Raw genomic sequence first — 24402 nt, 5'->3', positions numbered from 1 at the left:
TGTCCCTGAAGCTCAAATGCACGGTGCAGAGGCGCTCCCCCTCTTGTAAAGCCCGCGGTTCCCGGAGCTCCCCAGCGCTTCTACGCTCCCGCTCCTCTCCAACTGGGAAGGCAAATTCAGGCCAAATCGAGCATCATCCGGCAAACGGCTGCCCGCTATTTAAGCCTTTCCCTGGCTAGTTTCTGGCAGAGAGGGGGTGTAGATTGGAGGCAGCACGGCCCCCTTTTCCTCGGCATTAATGATTTTGGAGGTTTGATCCTCACACCAGCTCTGTGAGCCGGTTCTAACTTAGCTGGTGTCCGCTAGGACCTGTGTTTGCCCTTTAAACCCCAATGCTTCTCTTGGGCACCTGAGCATCTCCCTTCAAGCCACCCTTGGGCAATCTTCCCCACCCCCTTTGCCCCATCATTTTCGGGCTCCCAAGAAAAGATGTTTGCACACTAGGAATGGTCCATTTTTTATATCTGTATTGTTTTTATTTAAAGCACAAAAGTTAAGACATAACATACATTTGTACACAGAAAGGAAAAAAAATATCTTGGGAATAAAAGTAGGGAGTTGTCAAAATCTCATTCATTGCCACTATTGCTAGGACCGTTTGAGGCCAGAAAGGGATCAGGCAAACAGCACTGAGGCTGGGGGTGTCGGTCACAAAGCCCAGACCAGCCCCAACTTGACTGGATTAGAGCAGTCGGTCAGGAGAGATCACAGGTGCCTCCTTCCCTCCTCCCACTCCCTTCCTGCCCCCAGGCTCTGCAGGACTGGCCTTAGTTTTGCTTCTAGAGCCAGGGGACAAAAAGGGTCCAGCAGTCTTCCAGCTAAACCCTGGAGGGCTGGACCATGGTCTAGAGCCCTGCTAAGTTTTCTGGGAGAACAGCTGGAAGTTGGGTTCTTCCCAAGTCCAGTGCTCCATTGCAACGGAAAGGAGTGATGGGGAGAGAAGCTAGGACAGAGAGTAAAGGGACCACAGCAGAAGCGGGGTCTGTGGGCTCAATGGGCCAATCAGCTGCCCACAGGCCCAAAGCCTCAGGATTGGGAAGAGAATGGATGCCCCGACTCCCCTCTCCCCTCCACACCCCCCAGTCCGGAGCAAAGCCCCCTGAAGGGCCTTCAAGCATCTCAGTCCCCGAGGATGGGGGGAACCCCAAGTTCAGGAGCTTTGGGGGAGGGGAATGACAGTAAGGCACTTGTTGCTCATGGGCAGGGATTCCAGTTCCCTTCCCAGGGGAGGGGTAGCGAAATCCTGGCAGGGGCCGGAGATGGAGCTGCTCTCCAATCTGGGCAATGAGTTAGTGTCCTGAACCCAGCCTCACTGCCCTCCTGCCACAGGTTCTCTGAAGTCACAAATACATTGATTTTTCAGCCGACAGGCAGTGGCAAAGGGGGGACTCCCCCTTAGTCCCTTCCCCACTGTAAAAATTGGGGGCCACTGAACATCCTGATGGCCACCTGTACAAGGGGGCATTGTGCTGGAGGTGCCAGAGTCCCCCCCCTGCCCTGCCCTGGATCCTCTCCCCGAGCCACAGAAATTTAAAAGCCCAGCCAGGGGCAACCTATCACAAATAAGGGGACCCCCACAACCAAACCCCACCGCTTGAGGACAGGAACTCCACCAAATTACTAGCAACACAAAAGACAAGACAGACCTGGGCTAACTTTTGTGTTTCGGGGTGTGTGTGGGTGTGTGAGTATAAAAAACTGACCCTCCAGGAGGGAAAGCTGGCTGCTGAGAAACATGGGATGAGTGGCAGGTGAGACCCATCTCTGTCTCTTAGCTGGAACCGTTAAGTAAGCAAGGTACCCCAGAAAGTGCATCTCAGGAGGAGGCAGCGAGACGAGTGAAAGAAAAGGGCTGGCAAAGATGGGGCTAATTTCCCTGGAACGCTCCTCGGGCAGCACCGGCTGCTGTGTTTCGGAAGGTCCTGCTGGCGAAGATACCCTGGGAGAATTCCTCCTGGGCCTGCTGGAAGCTGGCGCCCGTGCGTCGGTACAGGGAGTGCACCTGAGGGAAAGCAAGCCAGAGAACCAGAGCAGATGGTGAGAGCTCTGCCCCAGGGACCGTATTGCCATCTCTGCTCCTTTAACTCCTGAGAACCCTCTTATCGGAAGTGGATCTCCCTTTTAATTGGGGATGTGAGGAGGGATAAACAAAGGCTTGTCTTGCCAGGTTCCTCCTCCTCAACCTCTTCTCCTCCTCCTCTTCCCTTTTTGCTCCTTCCCATCCTGGTGCTCCTCCTCTTCCTCCTCCCATCTCCCTTCTCCCCCTTCCCTCTTCCTCCTCTTCCCTTTTTGCTCCTCCCCATCCTGCTGCTCCTCCTTCTCATCTCCTTCCTTCCTCTGCATTTTCTGCCTCTCATCTGTGGACACAAGCCTTACCCGCTTCAGCAGGAAGAGGGAGAGGACAGCACAGAGGGTGAAGAAGCCAGCCACCACCATCATGATGACTGACACGGCGATGGGCGAGTCAGCCTTCACTGTGGACACAGCAGTGATCCAGCCACTGAAAAGGGGAAGGGACAGTGAGCTGCTGGGAACTCGGGGGAGAAGCCCCGCGGGGCCAGCCTCATCCCAGGGCCCAAAGCTGCTCCAAAAAAGCAGGCGTCATCAGACTGGCCCAGACGGATCTGGAGCAAGGAGCCAGGTATTTTGAGCATTGTTCAAGCAGAAGGGAATTGTTTTCCAATTACCCATCTTCCTCCTTCCTCGGCAAGGGGTCTGTCTTGCTCTGGGCCCTCCCGTGATGGATTTCCTTGGAGCTTATCCATGCTACCAGAAGCAGGTGTATGCAATCTCACTGGGGGGTTCTTAACCTTGGGCTGTAGAGATTTCCAAGATTCCCTGAATGTTTTTTAAAAACCCAATCTGATGCCTGCATTTCAATAAAAGTGGTTTCCTTTGTAATCCCGTGCATTTTGCTACATTTAAGCATTCTGTTCTGAGCAGGGAAGCACAGGGTGAGTGATGCTGTGTGACCCAAAATTCTGCCTGGAAAGCCTCAGACTCCCCACCATCCTGAAAAGGCCCTTCTGGTGGGAAGCTATCCTCCTCAAGCCTGGGAGGAACAAGCTTCTTCATATAGCCCCCCTGCTGGAGACGCGGCCTGCAATCTTCAACTTCAGCCTGAAATCCTGCCTCATCACTCTGCCCTCCCTTGGCCACATATGCCCAAGCAGCCGCCTCCTGGCTGTTTCTCTCCCTCCCAAATTCTGGCATTTGCCCTGACTGACCTCCATGCCCCAGAATTCTCCCTCCCCATCTCAGCCTCTTGGCTTCCCAGGTTTCCTTCAAGTCTCAGCAAAAAAATCCCACCTCCTCCCTTAGCAGCTTGGCACAGTGCCGGGCACCTAGTGTTTAATAAATCTTAGTTACTGAAAAAAAAAAATCACCTTCCATCAGAATCCTCTGCCAGTCCCTCTAAAGCTAGGAGTGCCATCTGTCTGAGACTGCTTTCCATTTCTACAGCAAAGATGCAGAATGAAAGGACGTTCACACAGGTTACATGTAACGTATCTCTTAGGCAGGCAGAGCTGTTTGCATGAGGTCTCCCCTTCAGAGAATGAGCTCCCTGCGGGCAGGCACTATCTTTGCTTTTCTTTCTATTTCCAGCATTGGCCAAGTGTCCAGTGCATAACAAGCACTCAATAAATGCTTGTCAGCTCAATCTAACAAGCAAAGAAGCAACCCTGCTTGCCACTATCACTGCCAAGAATTTAAGATTTAAGGATGGGCCTGCCATCACTCAGGAGCCTTTCTCAGGGCTGCAGCTGCTGTGGCCCTAAATTGGAGAAGCCCTCCATTTGCCTTTCCCATGATCCTTGGGGCATGAGGAGCAAAAAGGTGACTGAGGTCTGAGGGGCTAGAAGATATTCTTAACATCACAGAACCACTGAGCTGGGAAGAACGGGCCCTAGAGACAGGCCCGGAGAAGGGAGAGCAACACCCAAGGCAGGGTCAGCCAGTGAGCGAGCCACAGGAAGCTGCATCTCTCGGCTTCCAGTGAACCCAGCATCCCTGCAGGAACTACTATCACTGTTCCCCCTCGCCTCCTCCCAGGGATTCTACTAAGGTACTGAGGACCCATGGAGGCCTCTAATCAGAAAGAGAAAGAATTAGAATGAGAAGCAGCAAAGTGGGCCAGGAAAAGAACTACAGAGAGAGCTGGGGAGGGAGGACAAGAGAAGGGAGAGAGAGGAGGAGAAAGAAGAAAGAAGGAGAGACAGGAAAAGAGAACAGGAGGGAAGGGGAGAAGGAATGAGGGAGTCAGAGCACTCTCCTACTAGCTCAGGATTTGCTGCTGAAGGGAGAGGGCAGAACAGACCCATTCAATCCAGGTCCTGACTGAGCAGAGTGGCAGGCCTGACTTTTTCGTTGGAAATTTCTTGTGGGCACCAAAGCAGGAAGAAAGCATCAATTTTGATCTTTTCTCAGGGTCTGGTTTTAGCCACGAGCCACTGATACATGGGAATGTCAAAGACCAAACTTCCTTGAGTTTGGGGTCCCCGGAGTCCTCCATTCACAGGAACCAGGGGAAGGAGAAGGCAGCATCTAGGCTTGCCCAGCCCAAAGTCCCTGGTCCTGTGAGAAGGGACTGGGGCTTATGACCCAAAGCAAAGGACCAGCTCTGTTCCAGACGGAGGCCTTCTCAGTCTGGCAGGGCAGCGCTCTCGTACGAGTCTTTTAAAAACAAGGCAGCAGCAAAACCCAGTGACAGGAGGCAGGCTGCAAGTCTGGGGACAACAGAGCTAGCTTTGGGCAGGGGAGCCAGGAACCACAGCACCGAGAGAGGGGTGGGAGCCGCCCAGCCTCACCTGTTCCCCCAGCCCGGGAGGCCCACCAGCTGGATGACGTAGATGCCGATTTGGCAGAAGAACACAAAGAAGAACACGAAGAAGCTGAAGGAGTTGTCAGACCTGTGGAGAGGAGAGAGATGATATCACGGCTTCCTCGGCACCAAAGTGAGCCGAGACCAGGCCAAGCCCGAGGGGACGAAGCCCCGCTCCATCAGCCCTGGCTCAAAGCAGCCCGAAGGGCCTGCCAGGCCCCGACCCCCTCCCTGCCCAGCCCCAGCCCCCACTTGCCTGAAGGCCTTGTAGATGGGTCGGTACCAACAGATGAAGGCACAGGGGGTGAAGAGCACAAACCACAGGATGGAGAGGCCAAAGTCAACCCCCCTATAATCGTGAGCATAGAACGAGGCCAGGCAGGCAAGAAGATTCAGGAGCAAAGTCACTGAATGCACTGGGGAAGGAGGCAAGAAAGATTACACCAGGTCAGGGGTCAGACCAGTCCATTCACTCAGGGAAGGAACTGGGCTCCAGAACTGGGGAAATCAAGTCGGCAGACGGGCTAGCGTCCGACAGGATTCTTTTTAGTAACCAGGCAAAGATCACAATTCAGTGAGTCGATCACCGAGTCCTGACTAGGGGCCTAAGAGGTGCAAGGCACAGTGCTGGCTCTGAGAACAGGGAGACAAAAGCAGGACGGTCCCTCCCCTCAAAGAGCTCGGAGCCCTACCAGGAGAGACAAGGTGTCCAGCTGGAGGCCTAGGCAGAGACCCGGGATGATCCGGGAGGGAGAGAGGCCCTGGGGGAAATGAAGGGTCCTTCAAGATGGAGGCGAGGAGGGAGGAATTCGGGGTCTGGAGGAAAGCTTGTACTGAAGGTGGGAGACGGACTGTCACGGGCCAGCAGCAGCTAGCAGGCCAGTGTGGCTGGACCAGAGTGAGAGACATAAGGTAGCAAAGGAGGCTTGGGGCCAGGCTGGGAACTGCTCTCAATGCCGGGGGAAGCTGCATCTGGTGCTGGGAGTAACAGGAAGTCCCCGCAGTTTACTGAGCAGGGAAAGGGCACGGTCAGACTGGCACCCAGGCAGCAGGGATTGGAGGGGAAGCAGGGAGAGCAGGAAGGAAGCAATGGCCACAGGCCGGGTGAGAGGGGACAGAAGCCTGAGTGGGACTGGTGGGACAAGGCAGGCAGAGAAGGCAAAGCAGAAACCCAGAGGTGAACACTGGCAAGGTGTAAAGCAGGGGAGGGGACAGAGCGTGGGATCCTCAACCGAAAGAGGGAGATGAAGAAGAGGGTGGGTTGGGGGGAAAAGATTATGATTTAAAGTTGGAGATGTCCACGGGACATCCAGTCTGCAATGGCTGCAGGCAGCTAACAATACAGGATTAGAGGGAGAAACAGACGGAGCGGGAGGGGAGGAGGGGGAGACAGACAGACAGATACTAGGCACAGAGATGATGAAATCACTTAGATGCAGGAGAAGCCTGGTGGGGCTGACCCAGTCAGAAGGCATGGCGTAGACCCATGGAAGGAGATGGAGAAAGAAATAGGAGATGTGGAAAAAGCAGGGGAGAAAAGTGTCCCACAAGCCTGGGGAGGATGGAGCATCCAGGGAAAGGAGATCTGTCCACAGCTACCAAGGGCCGCAGAGAAATCAAGACCAACAAGGGCTGAGAAGAGGCCAAAATCCCGGGCTGCTGAGAGGCTGCTTTGGGAGAATGTGGCTGGAGACTAGCGGCCAGAGTCTCCCAGGGAGAACAACTCAGCATGGAGGAGAGATCCAGGAGATCCTGGGCGGCGGCAGCGAAGGCAGCAGCAGCAAAGGAGAGTGAGGGGAGACGCCAGAAGGGACAATGCCGAGGAGACGGGAGGAGAGGGGACCAAGATCACGGCTGGGGGCAGGCTGTTCTGGGAAGAAAAATGGCCCCCTCTTCCCCGGCTCGCTGTGCGCGCTCAGGCCTCTGCTGTTTCCTCCCAGCGCTGTGGGCCCTTCTGCCACGTCCCTGCCCATCTCTACTTCACACCTGCATGGTCTCTCCCTCTCTGGGTGTCACACGCTGCCCCACAGCACCCTGACTCCACGGAACCCAAGGCCCTCCGGGACACCCCGGTGAAAGCTGCAAGGAAGGCTGGCAGCCCCATCCAACGCCAGCACAGAAGGGCTTTGCTCACCTCCTGACACATCCCATGAGTGGCCTCCAGTCTCTGCTTTCAGACCTCATCTGGAGCCCTGTCCTGTGCCCAGCAGGGGGAGCATTCTGTCATCAACCTGCACTGCTTCCTCAGCACTGTACTCTGCACACAGTAGGCACTTAGCAAAAGACTTACTAAATATCTGAGTAATGGGGAGAAGGCACCTAGCTGCATTTGGGCAAAAGGGTATCGGTGCTCTCCATCCTGATTCTTCATGAACTCCTGAGACTGGGGACCTAAAGGGAGCATCATCCGCAAGAGATAAGAGGCCAAGCCATTTGCAACTTCCAAAGCAAATTTCCAGGAGAGCTACAGACTCCCCAGAGGAAGGGAGGGCTAGACGCCATCTCTAGTCCCCCGGCTGGAGGCACAAGGTCGGCCCCGGAGAGCCTCTGCACTTAGGGCTGCGTCCTGAGTCACAGAAAGCCAGGTGCTTCCCATGATGCTGTGTTAGGACTAGTGGGAGCTCTTAACTGCCCTGGGTCACTTTCCACTCTAGTGACAGGGAAAAGAGGAAGAAGGGAAAGCACAGGGATGTCAGACACAAGGCATCTCAATGACCAAAAAGCTTCCTCCTCTCTGCTCCCCCAGACAGAACAAATGCAAACATCAGCGGAACTCTTTTAGCCCGGCTCCAGGCTAAGCCCCCGGTGTCTTGTGTGGTTCAGACTAGGGGCTGCCATCTGTGGCCACAGGGTGAGCAAGGAATCCCTTGGGAAGCCTCCCAAGCCCAGGCCCTCCTGGCCTGCGCACATACTCACACATCCAGAGGTAATACAGCATTTTACACGTTCGCTGGTAATCAGCGGGGATCTCTGCAGAGAAATCCTGATAGAAGCAGGGCTTGATGGGGCAGCCGGCGGGCAGTGGGGGCCAGTTGTTCGGCCTCACTGTTGAGAAAAGGAAGAAGGTGGAGGAGACTCTTAAAGGAGAACTGAGGCTCTGTTCTGCCTGGGCCTGGAAGAACAGGAGAACCCAGGGGCCCAGCATTCAGGATGCACTTAATAGTCAGCAACCAAATGGGTAGCCACAAGCTCCCCCGATCTCAAAAGTGTGTTAGGGAAGGGAAGGACTCAAAGATCACTTTTTAGAAACTGTCTCCAAAAACTTGTCAGGCACAAAGGGCCCTGCAAAGCTTAACAGACCACACAAGCATGATTATTGTCATCCACCAGCCTCAAAGCCTCTTGTCCAGGACACAGTCATGACTGCAGGGAGGCGGTCCTGTCTCGGTCACCGGTGAGGGAGCCAGAAGCACAGAGCAGGGGCGCTGAGAGCATCCACCCCCTTTCGGATGAGCTGCCACCGGCCCCCTATACCACCACATTCTTGGCCTTTTCCCCAGAGCACACCCCAGGATGCTGCTGGGATGTTTAGTTTTTTAATCTAAACAATGGACAAAAGCCCTTCTTTCTGAACTCCTGAATAAAGAGTCCCCCTTCTGACAGATGATAACAGCCCCCTTCCACTCCCACCCCCCACCCCCCACCCAAAGTCACACTGCTCAGGTCCCAGGAGACTTTCAAGTTGCCCAGGAGACTTTCAATTTGTTTTTTTTTTTTGGCTGAGACAACTGGAGTTAAGTGACTTGCCCAGGATCACACAGCCAGGAAGTGCTCAATGTCTGAGGACCTCCTGACTTCAGGGCTGCTGCTCTATCCACAGTACCACCACCTAGCTGCCCCTTGCCCAGGAGACTTTCTAGGGAAGGAGGACAGGCAGGAGCTTCAAGGGGGCTATGGGGTCCCCCAGGGCAGCAGCCTCACCATGCAAGTTGGCTGCAGCATTCTGCAGCTCACGCTCCTTCCTGTCCAGCTCGGCGGCCTTCCTCTCTAGCTCCTCCTGCTGCTGCAGCAGTCCAGCCTGGCCTGCAGAGGCCAGAGCCTACAAGAAGCAGATGCCCAGGGGCTGATCAGATGGTCAGAAGGAACTTCTGTGGCCCTCCAAAGACAGCCCTACGTCGGATATCAGCCCTGGTCTCAGGTCCCCAAAGACTCTCCAGATCAGAGAGATTCTCCCAGGCCTGCTTCCTACCTTCCACTATTCCACCCCCACCCCCAACCACTTACATCCACAACTGCAGGACACAGGTGACAAATTTTTGCCAGATGACCAAAGATTAAAGCAATTCATTAAGGAGCAGCACAGTCCCAGGAGGATGGGGCCGTGTAGACCCCAACCAGACACCTTCGATGAGGAAGGCTGATTGTATGCAGATGAACACCAGGGCTTTCTGGGCTCCCCTGCCAAGCACCAGATCTGGAGGTCTGAGGACAGATGCAATCCCCAAACTGCCTCTGGTTTATCTCAGTTCTGTTTAGCTGCAGGGACTTTGGGATTCAAAGCTCTGCCTCCTCTACACGTTGGGCAGGAAGTCTGGGAAGCTGCGGTCAGAGTCTATTACCCAGGTCTGTAGGCAGGGATGGTAAAAGGGAAGAAGGGACAAGTCGACCTCCCCGCCTTTGAATCTCATGAATATACCCTGCTCAATACATGGTCAACTAGGGTATCCCCCGATGGCCAAAGGCAGAGAACCACACTGTCCTTTTCCTTTTTGGAAAGAGTTAGACATTTGCCCCTCGGGGTCCGGTGGTTATTTAAGCCAGGGCTTCCTAAAGAAGGAACCCATGTTCCAGTCCATCCCCAGTCCCACAGGAGATCTTGAAAAGAGAAGACACCACATGTAGTAGGTCCCTGGCAGCTCTGGGAGAGCTGTGATTATCACCCAGGAGTCCAGGACAGGGGACTTGGGGGAGTCAGCAGAGCCAAGCCAGCTTTGGGGCCTGCAGCCAGTGTGGAGAAGCAGGCCCTTGCCCAGGGCTCTTGAGCAGTGAGGGCCCTGCCCCAAGGCTGAGGGATGCACTTCTCACCAATGAGAGCTCTGCCTTTGTGCAGGACTCGGTTTCCAAGGATCTACTACATAGGGTCCTAGGAGCTGGCAGGGCCCTATACTTTCCAGACGAGGCATGGAGGCCAGAAGGGGTCAGAACTCAAATCAAAATTCAGGGGATTTCACACTCAAAATACTTCCTTCTCCACACCCCCCCTTCCCCTGGGGTCTCCCACAGAGCTAAATAAAAGCAGTCACAGGGAGACAGGGATGGTTCACCAGGCCAGCAGTCAGGGGCAGAAGAGGCTCAACTCCTTCACTGGGCACATAAAGAAACGTTCCCAGGAGAGGGAAGGGAGGACCCTTTCTACTGTACAATGCAGAGAATCGGGTTCTGGGGAAAGTGGAACTGCTGAGGGACCTGGCTCAGCTCTGACCCAATGGGAAAGTGGGGTCCCCAAGCATGCCCAGCTCAGCCTGCCCTGGCTCAGGGCCTGGAGGAGAATGCCCGCTCTCTCCCATCTACACTTGTTGCCTACTGATGAAGCTTTTGCTTGGGGTTGCCCTTCAGAGCATTCTCTCTTCCTGGCAGCATCTGACTCTCTGTGAGCCCTGGCAGCCAGGGACCTGGTAATTGGGTACTTGTCGCCTGTCTATGCAGGAGCTGCAACATACAACTACATTGTGTCTGACGCTACCACTCAGTGACTCTCTGTTGCCTTGGAGAGCAAGAAGAATGGAGGAGAAACTGGGTGCTCAGACGGGAGGCAGGCCCAAACCCTGATGATATTTCACTCTGCGTATGTGCAGAGTCTCGCCCTCCCTGGCCCTGGGATTCCCATTTGGGTGAACAAAGATAAACCCCTGACCAAAAGGACCAAGCTGACTTTCTCCAGAGAAGCCTCGGGATAATCTGGGGATCCCATGGGGGGGTCTTCCCAATGGAACAGAATTGGGAAAACCTGAGGTCATGCTCCTCGGCCTGGCAAGGCCTACATTAGACCCTGAGGGTGCTCCCCACCCCGCCCCGTCCTGTCCCAGGCAGGGCTTCCGAGGGGAGAGGCGCCGAGAGCTGCTTCAAAACGGTACCTGGGGAGTTGGTTCCACTGAGGGCTGGAGGACTGCAGGCTGGGAGGGCCCCGTGGCCTGGGTGGCTGGGACTGTCGTGGCTGCATGAGTCTAAGGGAAGAAACAAGACAAAACTGATTCCAAGGAAGGGACAACCCCAGCACAAAGGGAGTTCTACAAAGCAGAGACTGAAGCAGATGGGTACCAGGACTTCTGGAAGGGACAAGCAGCAGCACACACATGTATGAGGCTCTGATGGGAAGAACCATGATTTGGAACAGACTTAAACATCTCCTCTGGACAGGGGATCTCAGCTCTCAAGCTACAGGCTGTCCCCAGTTTCTTGTCTAGAATACATAAGGGCAACACTGGGCCAGATTTACCGTTCCTTCGATCCTTTATCCTTCTTACTCTGGAGAAGGCAATTTCAAGTACCCAAGGTTCAAGAGCCTGAACCATCTTGCAATGGAAAAAGCCCCATCAATCCTTACTGAGAATCTACCAGAACTTCCAAGATGACTTATACATTACTTAACAATTGTTTCTTTGAGAGCATAGATGCCCTCAGAGTTGCCTCCTCTTTATCCCACTACCCCAAAACAGGAGGTACAGAGGCTCCAGAGGGAACCATAAAATATGTGGAGAGGGGCACCAACCTGAAGGGAGAGAGGGAAGTCGGGGCACACTCACCAGTCGGGAATTCTCTGAGAAAGGGTTGAATTCAGACAGGCCACCCTGAGGAGGATTGGTCAGCTGGGTCACAGACGGATCCTAGGGAAAAGAAGTCCCATGAAGTCCAGTAGCAAGGGAAAAGAGCTGAAGTTTGAAGACCACTGTTAATGACAAGATGTCATCTCATTTGGAAGCCCTGAGCCCCCAAGGAGGCACATGTGACCCCCCAGCACAGGCACTGCCGTTGACCAGAGCCCGATGGTTCCATCTAATCCCACTCCTGACACCATGAAATAAAATATTAGTTCTTGAGAAGACCCTCTGCCCACCACAGGGAGGGAGGGAGCCATCATGTATTTTCACAGGTCTCAGGAAGAGCCTCTCCCTCTGATTGAGGATTCCGGTTCTCTCTCCAGACACGTCTCACAGATGGCTCACTGGACATCTCGACTTGGATCACATCCAAACATCATAAACTCAACATGTCCAAAACAAACAAGATGCCCCTCCTAGCATAAGTTCATCACCTCCAAGCTCACGCCCTGGGCTAACTCTAGTCCTGACCCCACCTCTCCAAGCCTGCTCTCTCCTCTGACTGGAAGGCTGAAGGTTGGAGCACCAAATTCCTCCCAATGCCGTCTTCTATACACAAAAGAAACTGTCCCCTCAGCTCACTCTGCTTTGCACCTGACGCCCAGTCTGGTTTCAGCTCCAGAGAAAAAGACAGCCCTGTGCCAGGTACCCACCCCTGACAGTTCCTATATCCTTTTGTGTTTTATACTGTAAGCTCTTTGAGGGCAGTACCATCTTTAGTATTTAAACAATGCCTGCCACGTAGTAGACAATAAATGTTTACTGGACTATTGGATCCTTCCACATCAGTAACTTTTCTCTTTCCCTCAACTTCCACATCCAGTCATTTACAAAGTCTTGTAGATTATACCTTCAAAACCTCTCACAATAAGGCTACTTCCCACCCTAGTCCAACTCCTCATCCCCTCTCACTCCATTAGCTTCCTTTATATATTAGTGGTCTCCCCTTTCCATATTCTCCACACAGCTCTCAAAATGGTGACCCTAAGAACCCAGGTCTGACCATAGGGCCTGTTCCAGAAGCTCCTTATGACCTTTTGGATAAAATACTAATGCTATTTGGTAGTAAAAGCTCTTCATAATCTGGACCCATCTGACCACTTTTTGGGCCCCAGCACACAGTCTATGGCCTGGCAAATTGGCCTGCTCAATATCTCCCACAAATGATATTTTACCTCCAGATCTCATGCCTTTCTTTGAACAAAATGTCTTCTGTATTTTGAATGTTCTCCCTCGCTACCTTTTGTCTAGTTTCAGTCGAGGTTCTGCTCAGATGCTGCCTCCTACATGAGACCTTTCCTGAACCCCTCCCCCCCAATCTTACTTGAATATACATTGTACATGTTTTACCTCAGTAAAATGCAAGCTTCTTGAAGGCAGGTATTGACTTTGTTCCTGGGTATCTACAGTGCCTGGTTCTGGATCCAGCACACAATAAGTATTTAATATATGCTCTTTGAATTAAACTGAGCCTGAAAACCAGAGCTGAAGTCCCCAGCTTGACACTGGGGACAACTTAACTCTCTGAGTCTGTTTCTTTAGCAATAAAACGAAGATAATAAACAGTGTCTGACCTATTTCACAGGTCTGTTGTGAAGATCAAATAAGAGAAGTTCTGCTAAGATGGTACCTACTTCCCGGAATGGGATGCAGACCATCCTGCTCTCCTATTCCTATTCCAATAAAAACCTGAAATCTAAAGAAAATTGGATAACTATCAAGAAATTTAATGCTACAATGGGTGCCTCCAAATCCTCAAGTGAACAGAAGCTTGGAGCCAGACCAAGAGATGCCAGGATTCCAAGTCATGAAAAGGAGACAGGCAGGGAGCAAAGCAGTGAGGGAGAACTGCCCACAAGGAACAAGAACCCCCTTGAGCATCCTTAGGGCTTCATAGGGGCTGTGTCTACCTGCTCCAGATCCTCCCCATCATTCAAATCCCATTCTAGCCAGAGAAGCTTCATCCTATCTTTACTCCATCAAGTTCATACCACAAAGTTGGAAAGAGTATGTTTCTTGACTTCAGAAGGTATTTGGCTCTGTCACAGCCTGCCTCGGCAAAGACTGAGCTCCTGAAGAATAAAACTCTCCTGTTTAAAAGGCTCCTGGAAGCACCAGACTCCCCCCTCCCCTTCCAGGCCTAACTTTGGAAGGGACATTTGCTCTCTCCTTTTTCTTTTCTAGTTTCTCAGCTCCAGGGAATGAAGGGAACACTGAGGCAACCAGAGGGATCACAGCCTTAAAGCAAAGCGGATCTTTCTGAGGTGGAGTGCCAGGGCCCACACTCTGGGATTGCCTAGACTGTTGCTTCTCAATCACATGTTACAATCCCATCATTTCTTTGGCTTTAAAGGTGACAATCTTCTCATCCTATACAAAGGCTTCTGAGAAGAGCACCTCATGCCACACCTGAATACGGGTCAGCTGCCAGTTGGCAGAGAGCCTGGTCCGGCCATTCAAGATGGAGCAGGGAGAAGTGACCACCATCAGCATCTACCCCTCAGGAACAAGCAAAAGCCCCACATCTGCTGGGTCCCAGCTTCACTCTAACTGCTGGAGCTAGGACATGAAGACTCCCTGGAGCTCCAGGCCTGGAAACCACCCTTTCTTAGAGGCCTCTTAGACATACAGGGATGGGACTGGGGCGTCTCCATTTCAGTTTGATCAAAGGCCAGCTGACAACTCTAAAAACTATGGCCTCTTTGGAGAGAGCCGTGAAACCTGCTCCACTTTCAGAGCCAGGATGAGCAATCTTGTTAAGGCCAGAAATCGGACACTCCCTGCCCCAGAACGAGTTATCTGAGTCTGTGGGGAGGTGGAGAGGGGGCGGGGCTAAGGAGCAGGCTGGGTTAGCAGTCACAAGTGCTAAAGTGCACGGACTAGGTCCGGACCTTTGGGTAATGAGTGACTCTAACAGTCAGGCTTCCCCTTTCTCTAGCTGACATTGTTCAGATGCTGAGATATGAGAGGGCTTCCACAGGACAGGCGTGGCCAAACCTTCTGGGGAGAGATCACCCCAGCACCGAGAGCCAACAATCTGGGCCCCATGGGAAGACCTCCGGGGACAGCACGAATGACTAGAATCTTAAGATCCCCTTCTGGAGCTGAAGGGATCCCAAGGTCATCCGGTCCAGCTTTATCATTTTTCAGACAAGGAAACAGGCCCAAAGGGTGAAAACTCTTGCCCAAGTCACAGCACTAGGAAGTGGCAAGCCTAGCTGCTTCACATTAAAGGGCCTGTCACCTCTTCATCACTTGGAGACTGAAAAGCTTGTCCTTCCAAGGCTCTTGGATGAATTCTGGGGACTGAGGTCCAGATGGCTTGTTTGTAATGGATCTCCCAGGACTCAACCTCCTTCTGGCCTAAACCAGAAGTTAAAATAAAGGACTAAACTTATCCCCAAGTGAGTGATTAACTTTTACTCAAAGGGAGTATTCCACAATATGGAATAATTCCACATCAGTGACTCAGGCCTCAGATACTTCCTAGCTGGGTGACCCTGGCCAAATCACTTCACCCTTTCTGCCTCCTCTGTAAAATGAGCTGGAGGAGGAAATGGCAAAATATTCTAGTGTCTTTGCTGGGATCACAAAGAGTCAGACAAGACTGAAAAAACGACTTAACACTCCTTCAAACTATATAAAATGGTGTCTCCTTCACTGAGACTTCACTGAGGGCAGAGTTAACTCCAGAGACCCCACTCGCTATCAGGGACTTGGTATAAAGCATGGATTCCTGGAAAAAGTACTAGATTGGGAGTCCAAAGATCTTGAATTGAGAGGTCTCTGATGATCATTCAGTTTAACTCCCTAACTGCACAGGTTTAAAGATGGATGCCAGTACATGAAGGGATGTGTTACTGTCACAGGGTCAGACAGGGTTGGAACTCTTCCTGACGCTGTCCAGCACTCTGTCCATTCCTCTGTGCTGCTTCTGGGAGTCAGAAGATCTGAGTGAAAAGCTTAGCTTTGTCACCCACTGTGTGAATACTTCGTGTCTCTGAACCCTGGAAAATGAGGGAAGTGAACTAAAGATCACCAAGGGCCCCTCCTGCTCCAAATCCAAGCCTGTTTAGGGTCAAGTCTGGGGAAGGGAGGAGGGAGAGAGGGCCTCAAGGATGGCATCCATGTAGCTTTGCACTTGTTGCTGACTTGTTTCCAATGTGCTGTCCACATCCTTGTAGCTCCTGTATTCTAAGTTTTTCCTGGCCTTCTCCTTCTCTATAATCTACATGCTACCTGAGGACTAATATCAAGGTTGTGAACACAGCTGATGCTCTACAAAGCTTGCTGAAGGAGTTAAAAACATGGCGGAATCAATTATTTCCTGCAAGGTAAGGATTCTGGTTGGTGGAAAGACGACATAATTTTGAAGCTTGTGAAATTTCAGGCCTTCCTGAGACACCCAACATGTTAGTTAAGTCATTGTACAGCAAAATGAAAAGAAAGAAACAAAGGAAAATGACTTCAAACCTCAGCCCCAGAGGGTGAACTGGGCCAGAAACCCAAGAGCACCTGCAGTTGCATCAGAGGATCAAGGCCGTTTCTGTGGCCCCCTTCTCTGTGGAGCAGTACTACAGTACTATAACAGCCTACAATGAAAGCCAGAGCCCTTCCCGATGTGACCCCAAGCTCCCTTCTGTCTCAACAGACTCCCCTTACTGAATCCTGTAAGATCCTAGGCAAGTTACTTGACCTCAATAGCCTTCAACTTCCTCCTCTGTAAAATGGGGATGAGGATCCAGGCAGTAGTGAGATTCAAATACACTAAAATTGCTGAGGCGCTAAGTACAGAAGCGGCAGCTTTCATGCTCACATCAGACTAGACGACATTATCTACACTTTCCTGCCTCTAGGCCTAGCACTGCTCGTCCTCAGCCTCCTCTTTCTCTGTCATCCTCAAATGCCTAGTTCAAATGGTCTCTTCCTCCTAGAGACCTTTCTTCATTCCCTCATCTGGAAGCCATTCTCTCTCCGACCTGTGTACCTTTCTCGGGACATTTACTTATAACAGTCTTTACTGTGCTTCAGTTGTCCTTGTAAATGATCTCCCTATAGTAGATGAGAGGCCAGGATCTTATTCCCCGCCACCCCACCCCACCCCCAGCACACACATATCCATATTCAGTAAATGTTTCTTGAATTAGCAGAAAAAGTACTCAATGAACCATTGGCTCACCAAAATCTAAAACCACCCTTCTCTGGAAGGGTGACAATTCAACCTTGTTTATTCTAGCTAAATATTACTGTTTGCCTGGTACAGGATTAACCACCTCCAAGACAAACCAGAGCTGGAATTCATGGGCACTGCCATTTCCAAGCAAATGTTTTTTATGTCCTCATTCTCACTTCCCAAACCAAGGAGATGCTGGGCTTGGTCTTTCCCTCACCTTATGGAAGATAATGAGGGAAGCATCCTCATTCAAGGTCATCTGATAAGGTTAAGTGGGCTGAAAATTCCCAGAATCCTGGCGTTTGTGATAGAGGACAGGACAAACACTACAGGTGTCAAGCTCTCCCTGGACTAAACTTTCTCCACTCACAACTCCTTTTTGCTCAAGAAATTTTTACGCAACCTCGAGTATATAGGCATATAAAATATACAAATCAAATATTCACTGATAATAATAATTTCACAGTCCTGCATTCAGTTATGAGACCTCATATAAGGTCATGAACTATATTTAAGAAGCTGGGTTTGGGACAAGTTCTCTGCAAACTGGCCAAGCACACCAATTTCTCTGTACCATTCACCCCTCTTAAAACTCAAACCACCAGGCCCAGGACCATTCATCAAATTATAGATCAAGGCTACCAAATGTGGCCTCTTAACCTCCTCTGGGAAGATTAAGACACCAGGATGAAGGTATAGGGAATGTCAGCACCCCTGTTCACATGGCCAAATCCTATTTCTTCTCTTCTCTCCCACAGTGGAGACATGTTTGAAATCTTCAGGAATAGCTACACTACAGAGACTACCTTTTAACTGCAAAGAGGCAATGTAAGCAAGTAATATTATGTTATTTGGCAGCAGGCTAGGGCTGAAAACTTTACTTGCTTTGTCAGACCTCCATGTTTTCCACGCCCCTGGAAGTTTTTCAGGATTGTTTAGCAGAAATTTCCCACTAGAATCCCAGAATTTACTTGGATGATCTCATTTTTCTTGAACCTTAAATGAAATCAAAGTTCATCATCCTATCAGGAAGTGCTGACCTTTTTCTATATCATGAACTTCTGTAATCTAGTAAAGCCTACATATATCTTCTTAGAATGCTCTGTATGTTTTGATTGTTTTTTTTTTTTTGTCTTTAATTAGAAATAGAAGGAAAGTCTAAATTTAACTTGGAAGTAGTGAAAATAAAGCTATAATTTTTTTCCACCCAAATTCCCCAAATCCCTAAAAACTCTTCATACATCTCCAAATTTGGAAGCTCTGCCCTATAACAAAGTCAGTCTCAGCCAGGTCAAATGGCTGCTTACCTGGGGAACAGGCCACACCCACTGCTCGATGCCCCACCGCCCAATTCCCCCATCCCCCTGTCCCAGACTCTGAGCCAACAAGAGACTGACCTGGCAGAAGGCCTCCCAGAGACAGCCTGAGGCCAAGTCCTCTCCTCCCCAGAAAGTGCAGAGCAGACAAACTGTAATTAAAGGAGGGATCAGTGTGTGCCAGCGAAGTGAAACTCACAGCGGTGGTGAAAGTTACCACCTTACCTGCAGTTTCCCATTTTGTCCAAAGAAGGCAAGTCTTCTGAACATACCCTGGACCGAGTCCTATGCTAACTGTTCCTCTTCCTGGATGTTTCCAATCATTACAATCATTCCTGCGTTCAAGTAGAGTCATGAAAGGCCATCTCCCTTTTTGGCTGAGAGAGTTTACAATCCCTCTTCTCTCTCTGGTTCCTTCCTTGAAGGATGTGTCACCACCCTGAGTAAATGAACAAGTACTCACACCCAAGCTTCCTGGGCCCTACACCAGGCAGAAAGGGCGCAGACCCTCCACCCAGCCAGAGAACGGGCCTGAAGGAGAACAGCTCTGAGCAAGTGCCTGTCCTGCAGAGCTTCCTCTCTAACCTCCACCCGTGGAGCACCGGCACAGGTCTCCCTCTTCTCTGAACACAAGGTCACCAGGCAGATGCTGCTGCTTATGGGACCGGCTGCTTCCTGTCCTGCCCATACCCTGGTGGGCTGACATTGCTCCTCACACTTCTATGACAATGGATGGTGCCATATTTCACTTGAATGCAGAAGCAGCCTCCAGAGTGGTTAGCATCATTTCTGGGATTGGAGAATAGACACATCATTAGAGATCCTGGAATAATGCCTCCAAAGCACTGCTAAGAAAAAGGAGCAGACTTCAGGCTCCTCATCTTGTCCAGCTCCAAGGCTGGAAATAATCCCTTGGCATCTTTGGACAGCTGGCTGTTCTGGCTGGTGAACATCAAGGAATCACTTGCTTCTAGACCCAACAGGACCAAAAAAAAGTAAACTTTTGTCCTGTCCACCCTAGTCTCCCACAAATTCAGTAAAACCCAACTCAACTTTTATTCTTCTATTATAGTCTGATAATTACAGTAAGAAGCAATAATGGGTGGAACATACATTTAAATCAACCATTTTACTGGCTCTTGGTTAGGAGACAAATTTCCTATAAGATGTCAGAAAATAACCTTATGCTGCAAGGTACTGAATGTTTTATGTACTTTGCATTTCTTAGTATTTCTTGGCAAAGATACTGGTGTGGTTGGCCATTTCCTTCTCCAGCTCAATTTACAGATGAGGAAACTAAGGCAATCAGAGATTAAGAAATTTGCCCAGAATAACAAAGCTACCGAGTATCTGGGGCCAGATTTGAATTTGGATCTTCCTGACAGCAGGGCTGGTTCCTTTAGCATTCTTTAGCTTCTAGGCTTCTCCCCCTTTTCATAAGCAATGAAAATGCAGTTTATTTATGATTGTCACTTGGAAAGATCTGGAAACAGCTAATCTAGTCATGTCATGATATACACTTGAGTGTCCTCCCACTGGCTAAGTCTCCCATGGTCAGAAGCAGCAGCAAGGACTTTCATTCACATTCACACATTAGAGTATCTTTGGATCACATAATTACTTGATATTCTTGGAAACTGAAATGAGGGAAATAAGTACATAGGGCATGCTGAGTTGCAGGAAGGATTCAGGACATCAGCAACAGTTCTACTGCCTTCCCTATTATTACCTCCTTAAATCAGAAGGCCACTTCATGTCTACCTAAAGGAGGAAAGTCCTGTGAACCAACACAATGAGTCCTGCAAAGTCTGCAGGAAACTTAAGATAAATGAACAATCAATCAACATAGGCCATATGGACAAATTAAGTCCTTAGCTACTGGTCCCAAAAGAAGCTTTGTCAACCCAGGTTCCAGCCCACAAAGATCCCTTTTGGACAAGTAGGTTATAGCTAGGGCTATAAGCAATTATTTGGATACTGGTTCAAATCTTTCTTCCTATTCCATTCCAAAGACACTTAATAAACACTTATTAAGTCCAAAGCACTGGGGTAGGCTTTGAGGCCACCAAGTTTTGCCCTTCTGTGCTCAGTCAGTTCAAAAGAAGGTTCTAAACAGCAAAGAAAAGGAAGGTTTTAGTTTGCTAATAATGAACAACCATTATTCATACCTAAAATACTTTAGTTGAGAGGAAATTCCAGCTCACGAGGTTGTCCCCTTTGCCACCATCCTGATCAGGCTACCTCCAGGTAAATTGTAGGCGTAAGCTTCAAGACCATCTGTCAAATTCCTACAGTTCTGTCTCCTTAATCCTGATTCTGGCCAAACTCCCCACTAGCCAAGCAAATCTGGTGTGACCCTGACCCCAGTTTAAATGGCCCAGGTCAAGCATTTTCAAAGAAGATGTTCCTCTTACTTAGGAACACTTTATCCCTTCTGTGAAGCAAGTACATCTTACTTCAGAATCCCAAAGCTACCACATTAGGGCTGAAAGGGGTTGCCCCGTCATGTAGTCCACTGATGAGGAAACTAGGTCCAAGAGAGTGGAGGTGGGGGTGGGGCAGGGGAACTTGCTTTAGGGCACATAGCTATTAAATAACAGGTTAAGATCAGAACAGAGGTCTTGGAATCCAGCTTGTACCTCAAGAATCCCCACACTCTGACAAGACCTCTCCAGACTTCAAAGGAAGACCTCTAACGATTGTTCCAACAGGTCAGGCTTCCTCTTCTCCCCTTCCCTCCCTAATTCCACTTGGATAGTGTAAAGACAACCATAACCCCTTCCCACCTCTTAATTCCACAGGTACAAAATTCAGCAGAGACACTACAAATCTATGAAGTTGGAAGCCTTGGATTTCATGTCTGTGTTTGAGCGTAATCTCACCATTTCTGCCCTTCAATTCCCAACATTTCTTCCTTAAGATAAGGATGGGGTTAGGTGTGTATTTCCCCAACCAGTCTGGGAAGAAGAATATTCTCTATAGACAGAAGTCAAGCCTTTCTTTATCTATTTCCCTTCACAATGTCCAAGGAGGAAAGGGGGGGGGGGGGGGAGAGGAAGGGAGTCTCAGCTGTTTACCAAACAACACTACAAGGCCCTCATTAGTTAGTTACCTTCCCCTTCCCTTTAGTAAAAGACCTTGCTCCTCTTCCTTCCTCACCCAGTATCTACTTTCCTTATCCATTCCCCTTCAGGGCCTCTTCCTCTTACAACCACTTTTCCTTTCTGCCCATTTTCCTTGCAACCACTGTCACTCTGCTCCCTCCTTTTACTCTCTTACACACATCTACTTTCCCTGCTCTCTCCAAGTCCTTTAGAATCACCTCTCCTGCTCTCATCCCCCTTTGACCTTTACATATACAGCTATTTTTCCTCTTCCCCTACCTTCCCTGATCCTTTTCCATCAGAGCCTCCTTAAACTATCTTCATCAATTCTCTTCAACTCCAGCTCTTTCTCTTACACTTTCCCTGCCTCTTTCCCCCTCCCCCCATACAGCCACTTTTCCTGCCCCTCCACATTTGCCAGGTCTCCTCCCCAAATTTACAACCACTTTCTCCGTCCCTTCCCCTTTATTTACAATTAACTTTCCCTGCTCTTCTCCCTTATTTACAACCATTCTGCCTGCCCCTTCCCTCATTTGCAACCATTTTTCCTGCCCCTTCCCCTTATTTATAACTATTTAATTGTCCTTTTTCACTCATTTTCAACCACTTCCCTAGCCCCTTCCCCTCATTCACAATGTTAACTGCCCCTTCCCCTGGTTTACAGTTTACCACTTTCCCTGTCCCTCCCCCTTATTTACAGCCCCTGCTCCTTCTCCTTAAGGACAACTACTCAGCTGTCCCCTTCCCCTCATTTGCACACAGTCCTAGCTCCCTCCCCAGATTTACACGTTCCCTGCCTTTCCCCAGTTTACACACACTTTTCCTGTCCCTCCCCCTTGTTTACTACTACAGTTCCTGCTCCTCCTCCTCATTTGCCGATACTGAGCTCCTTCTTCCCCCTCATTTACAACCACTTTTCCTGCCCCTTGCCCTTATTCACAACTCCTTAGCGGCCCCACAGCATTTGCAACCACTTTCCCTGCCCCACCCCCTTGTATTGTAAAAAGTACTATCACTGCCCCGCCCCCAAACTGGGAACCATTCTCGTCCCCCTCCCAAGCACTTTTGTTATTCCTCCTCCTTCTTCCTTCCCCTCCCCAATCTCGTCTCTCCGCCGCCGTTCCACCTGTTGCTGGTCCCGCCCTCCAACCCCTGATTGGCCAAACCTCGGGCTCCCGGTTCGCTCATTGGGTGCGGAGCCCGTCACTAGGGCGCCACGTCTCCCGGAGATGGCCCGGGCCGCAGCCCCCCAGCTTCTCGGGACGGCGGCAATGCCCCATACCTGGAAAGGGTTCACGTCCACCGGGTCCGCGAAGGGGTTGGTGTCGAAGGCAGACATGGTGGGAGGGGTGGGGGAAGGGAGGGCGGGAGCCCACTAGCTCAGCAGGCGCTACGACCGCCCAGGCACTCGGACTCTGCCGCTCTCTCCGCGGAGACCCGCCACTTCCGGGAGGAAGTCACGCCTGCGCAAGCGCGAGCAGCAGCAAAGGGGGCGGGCTTTGTGGCATCACAGCGTTCGGCTGGGCCCTCCCTACTATAGGCGGGTGTTCCGCGTCTGCGCAGTGCCTCCTTCTTCTTTTCCCTCCCCCCCCTTCCCCACAGGTTTTGTGACTTCTGCTCCGTAGCTCCGGACTGCATCCGCATTCTAACGCCTTCCCTAGACGTGTGACCTCCGAGCCTCGACTTTTCCATCTGTAAAATGGGGATGAGCACATGGGTCTGGGGAAGAGTGGAATCCTTCTTTATCCCTTGTTTTCAGCCCTCTTCCTAAAGAAGGATAGGAACCATCCTTCCTTCCCTGTAGGTGACTCAAGCGCTGCCAGTGGATTCTGGAAGCTCAGAGTTCAAATTCAGCTTTAGCTACGCGGTGGCTGTGCGACCCTGCACTTGCCCTTTCCCTGCTTTGGTTTCCTCAAGCTGTCAGAAAAGCGCCTTCCTCGCAGGTTATTGTAAGATCAGAAGAACTTTGCGAACCTGAAAGCTATTATTATTATTGTGGTATTAGGAGCGTGTCCATCGCAGCTTTTTAAATGGTGCAAGAGTGGGGGGAGGTGCTGTCTGCTCCCTTTCCTTCCTGGGGAAATCTCTAACCAAACCCAAGTTCCTCCTGTGGCTCTGGTGTGACTTCACAAGAGCTGAAGTTGCAGAAGCAGCCGACTGATTATGCATGTTTCGCGGAGAAGGGAAACTAGGGTGGGAAAAAACTGGGTGGTTTTTTAAATTGAGCAACTTTAACATTTCTTGGGGTATATATGTGGCTCGTGTTTTACAGTCTGACTCACCCGGATATCAATTTCGTTCACTCGTGGCCACCTGCCTTTGGCAGGTGAGGAAACAGGTCCAGAGAAGGGCCTACACAAATCGTTGGCAGAGCCAGGAAAAAGTCAAGTCAGCAAAGATTAAAATCATAAATATTACAAATTTATTTTTATTATTATAAATTTAAAAAACAACATGGTGTTTGGTATTGGGGATACAAAGAAAAGCAATCCCTCCCCCAAAAGGAGGAAAAGTCCCACTCTATCATCAACACACCACACACACATAATTAGGTGTGATTAGCTCACGGCCTCATGGGGGAGACAGCATACCCCGCTCAAACAAGATATTTACAGGAAAAAGTGGAGATAACAGAGGAAAGGCAGTAGTATTGCAGGTCAAGAAAGGCTTTTACCTGAGTTTTGGAAGAATCCAGAAAGCAGAGATGAGGAGGAAGAGAATTCCAGGGGTGAGGGGTGGAAGGTGAAAATGCTAAGTCAGAGTTAGAACATTTCGTGTCTTCTATGAGGAACAGCATAGACTGGTGTTACTGAGTTTTAACACTTCTAGCATCTATCCTAGTGAAAAGAGCAGAATCTCTGAGCAGATGCACTTGGATAACTAAGCACTTAAGGCTAATTACCAATTGGACAATACTCTATTAGCATTTGCTCCCCACCATTCTGTGCTAGCTGGATCTGTTGGCCTATAGAGAGATCTGGAGGAGGACGAGCCAGGTGACTCTGAGTGGTACAAGAAAGAGGAGATTCCTGTGTCCACCAGCTCTCCTCTCCCTTCGATAAAGAATAAAAATCAAGGACTTTTGCTTATCTTGACTCTGGCTGATTTTAAAGTATCCAGGGTGCTAATGTGGTCATCACATCCTAGTAGTTTTATTATTCCAGATTCC

The 24402-nt window shown here is 50.4% G+C and overlaps 1 protein-coding gene across 1 annotated transcript; it reads right to left on the bottom strand.

Moving 5' to 3' along the window:
• Positions 1-450: 450 nt before the first annotated feature.
• SCAMP2 (secretory carrier membrane protein 2) lies at positions 451-22698 on the bottom strand. Its single transcript, XM_051982235.1, has 9 exons — positions 22516-22698; positions 11566-11646; positions 10897-10986; positions 8744-8861; positions 7739-7867; positions 5079-5238; positions 4809-4910; positions 2377-2500; positions 451-2002 (listed from the first exon to the last, which is right to left on the bottom strand). The coding sequence occupies exons 1-9, from the start codon at positions 22570-22572 to the stop codon at positions 1868-1870; spliced, it is 996 nt and encodes a 331-aa protein (XP_051838195.1). The 5' UTR covers positions 22573-22698; the 3' UTR covers positions 451-1867.
• Between the last annotated feature and the right edge of the window lie 1704 nt (positions 22699-24402).

This window comes from Antechinus flavipes, chromosome 2 (genome assembly GCF_016432865.1).
Source record: "Antechinus flavipes isolate AdamAnt ecotype Samford, QLD, Australia chromosome 2, AdamAnt_v2, whole genome shotgun sequence".
NCBI classification, from domain to species: Eukaryota; Metazoa; Chordata; class Mammalia; order Dasyuromorphia; family Dasyuridae; genus Antechinus; species Antechinus flavipes.
This window is presented reverse-complemented; position numbering and strand designations above follow the sequence as displayed.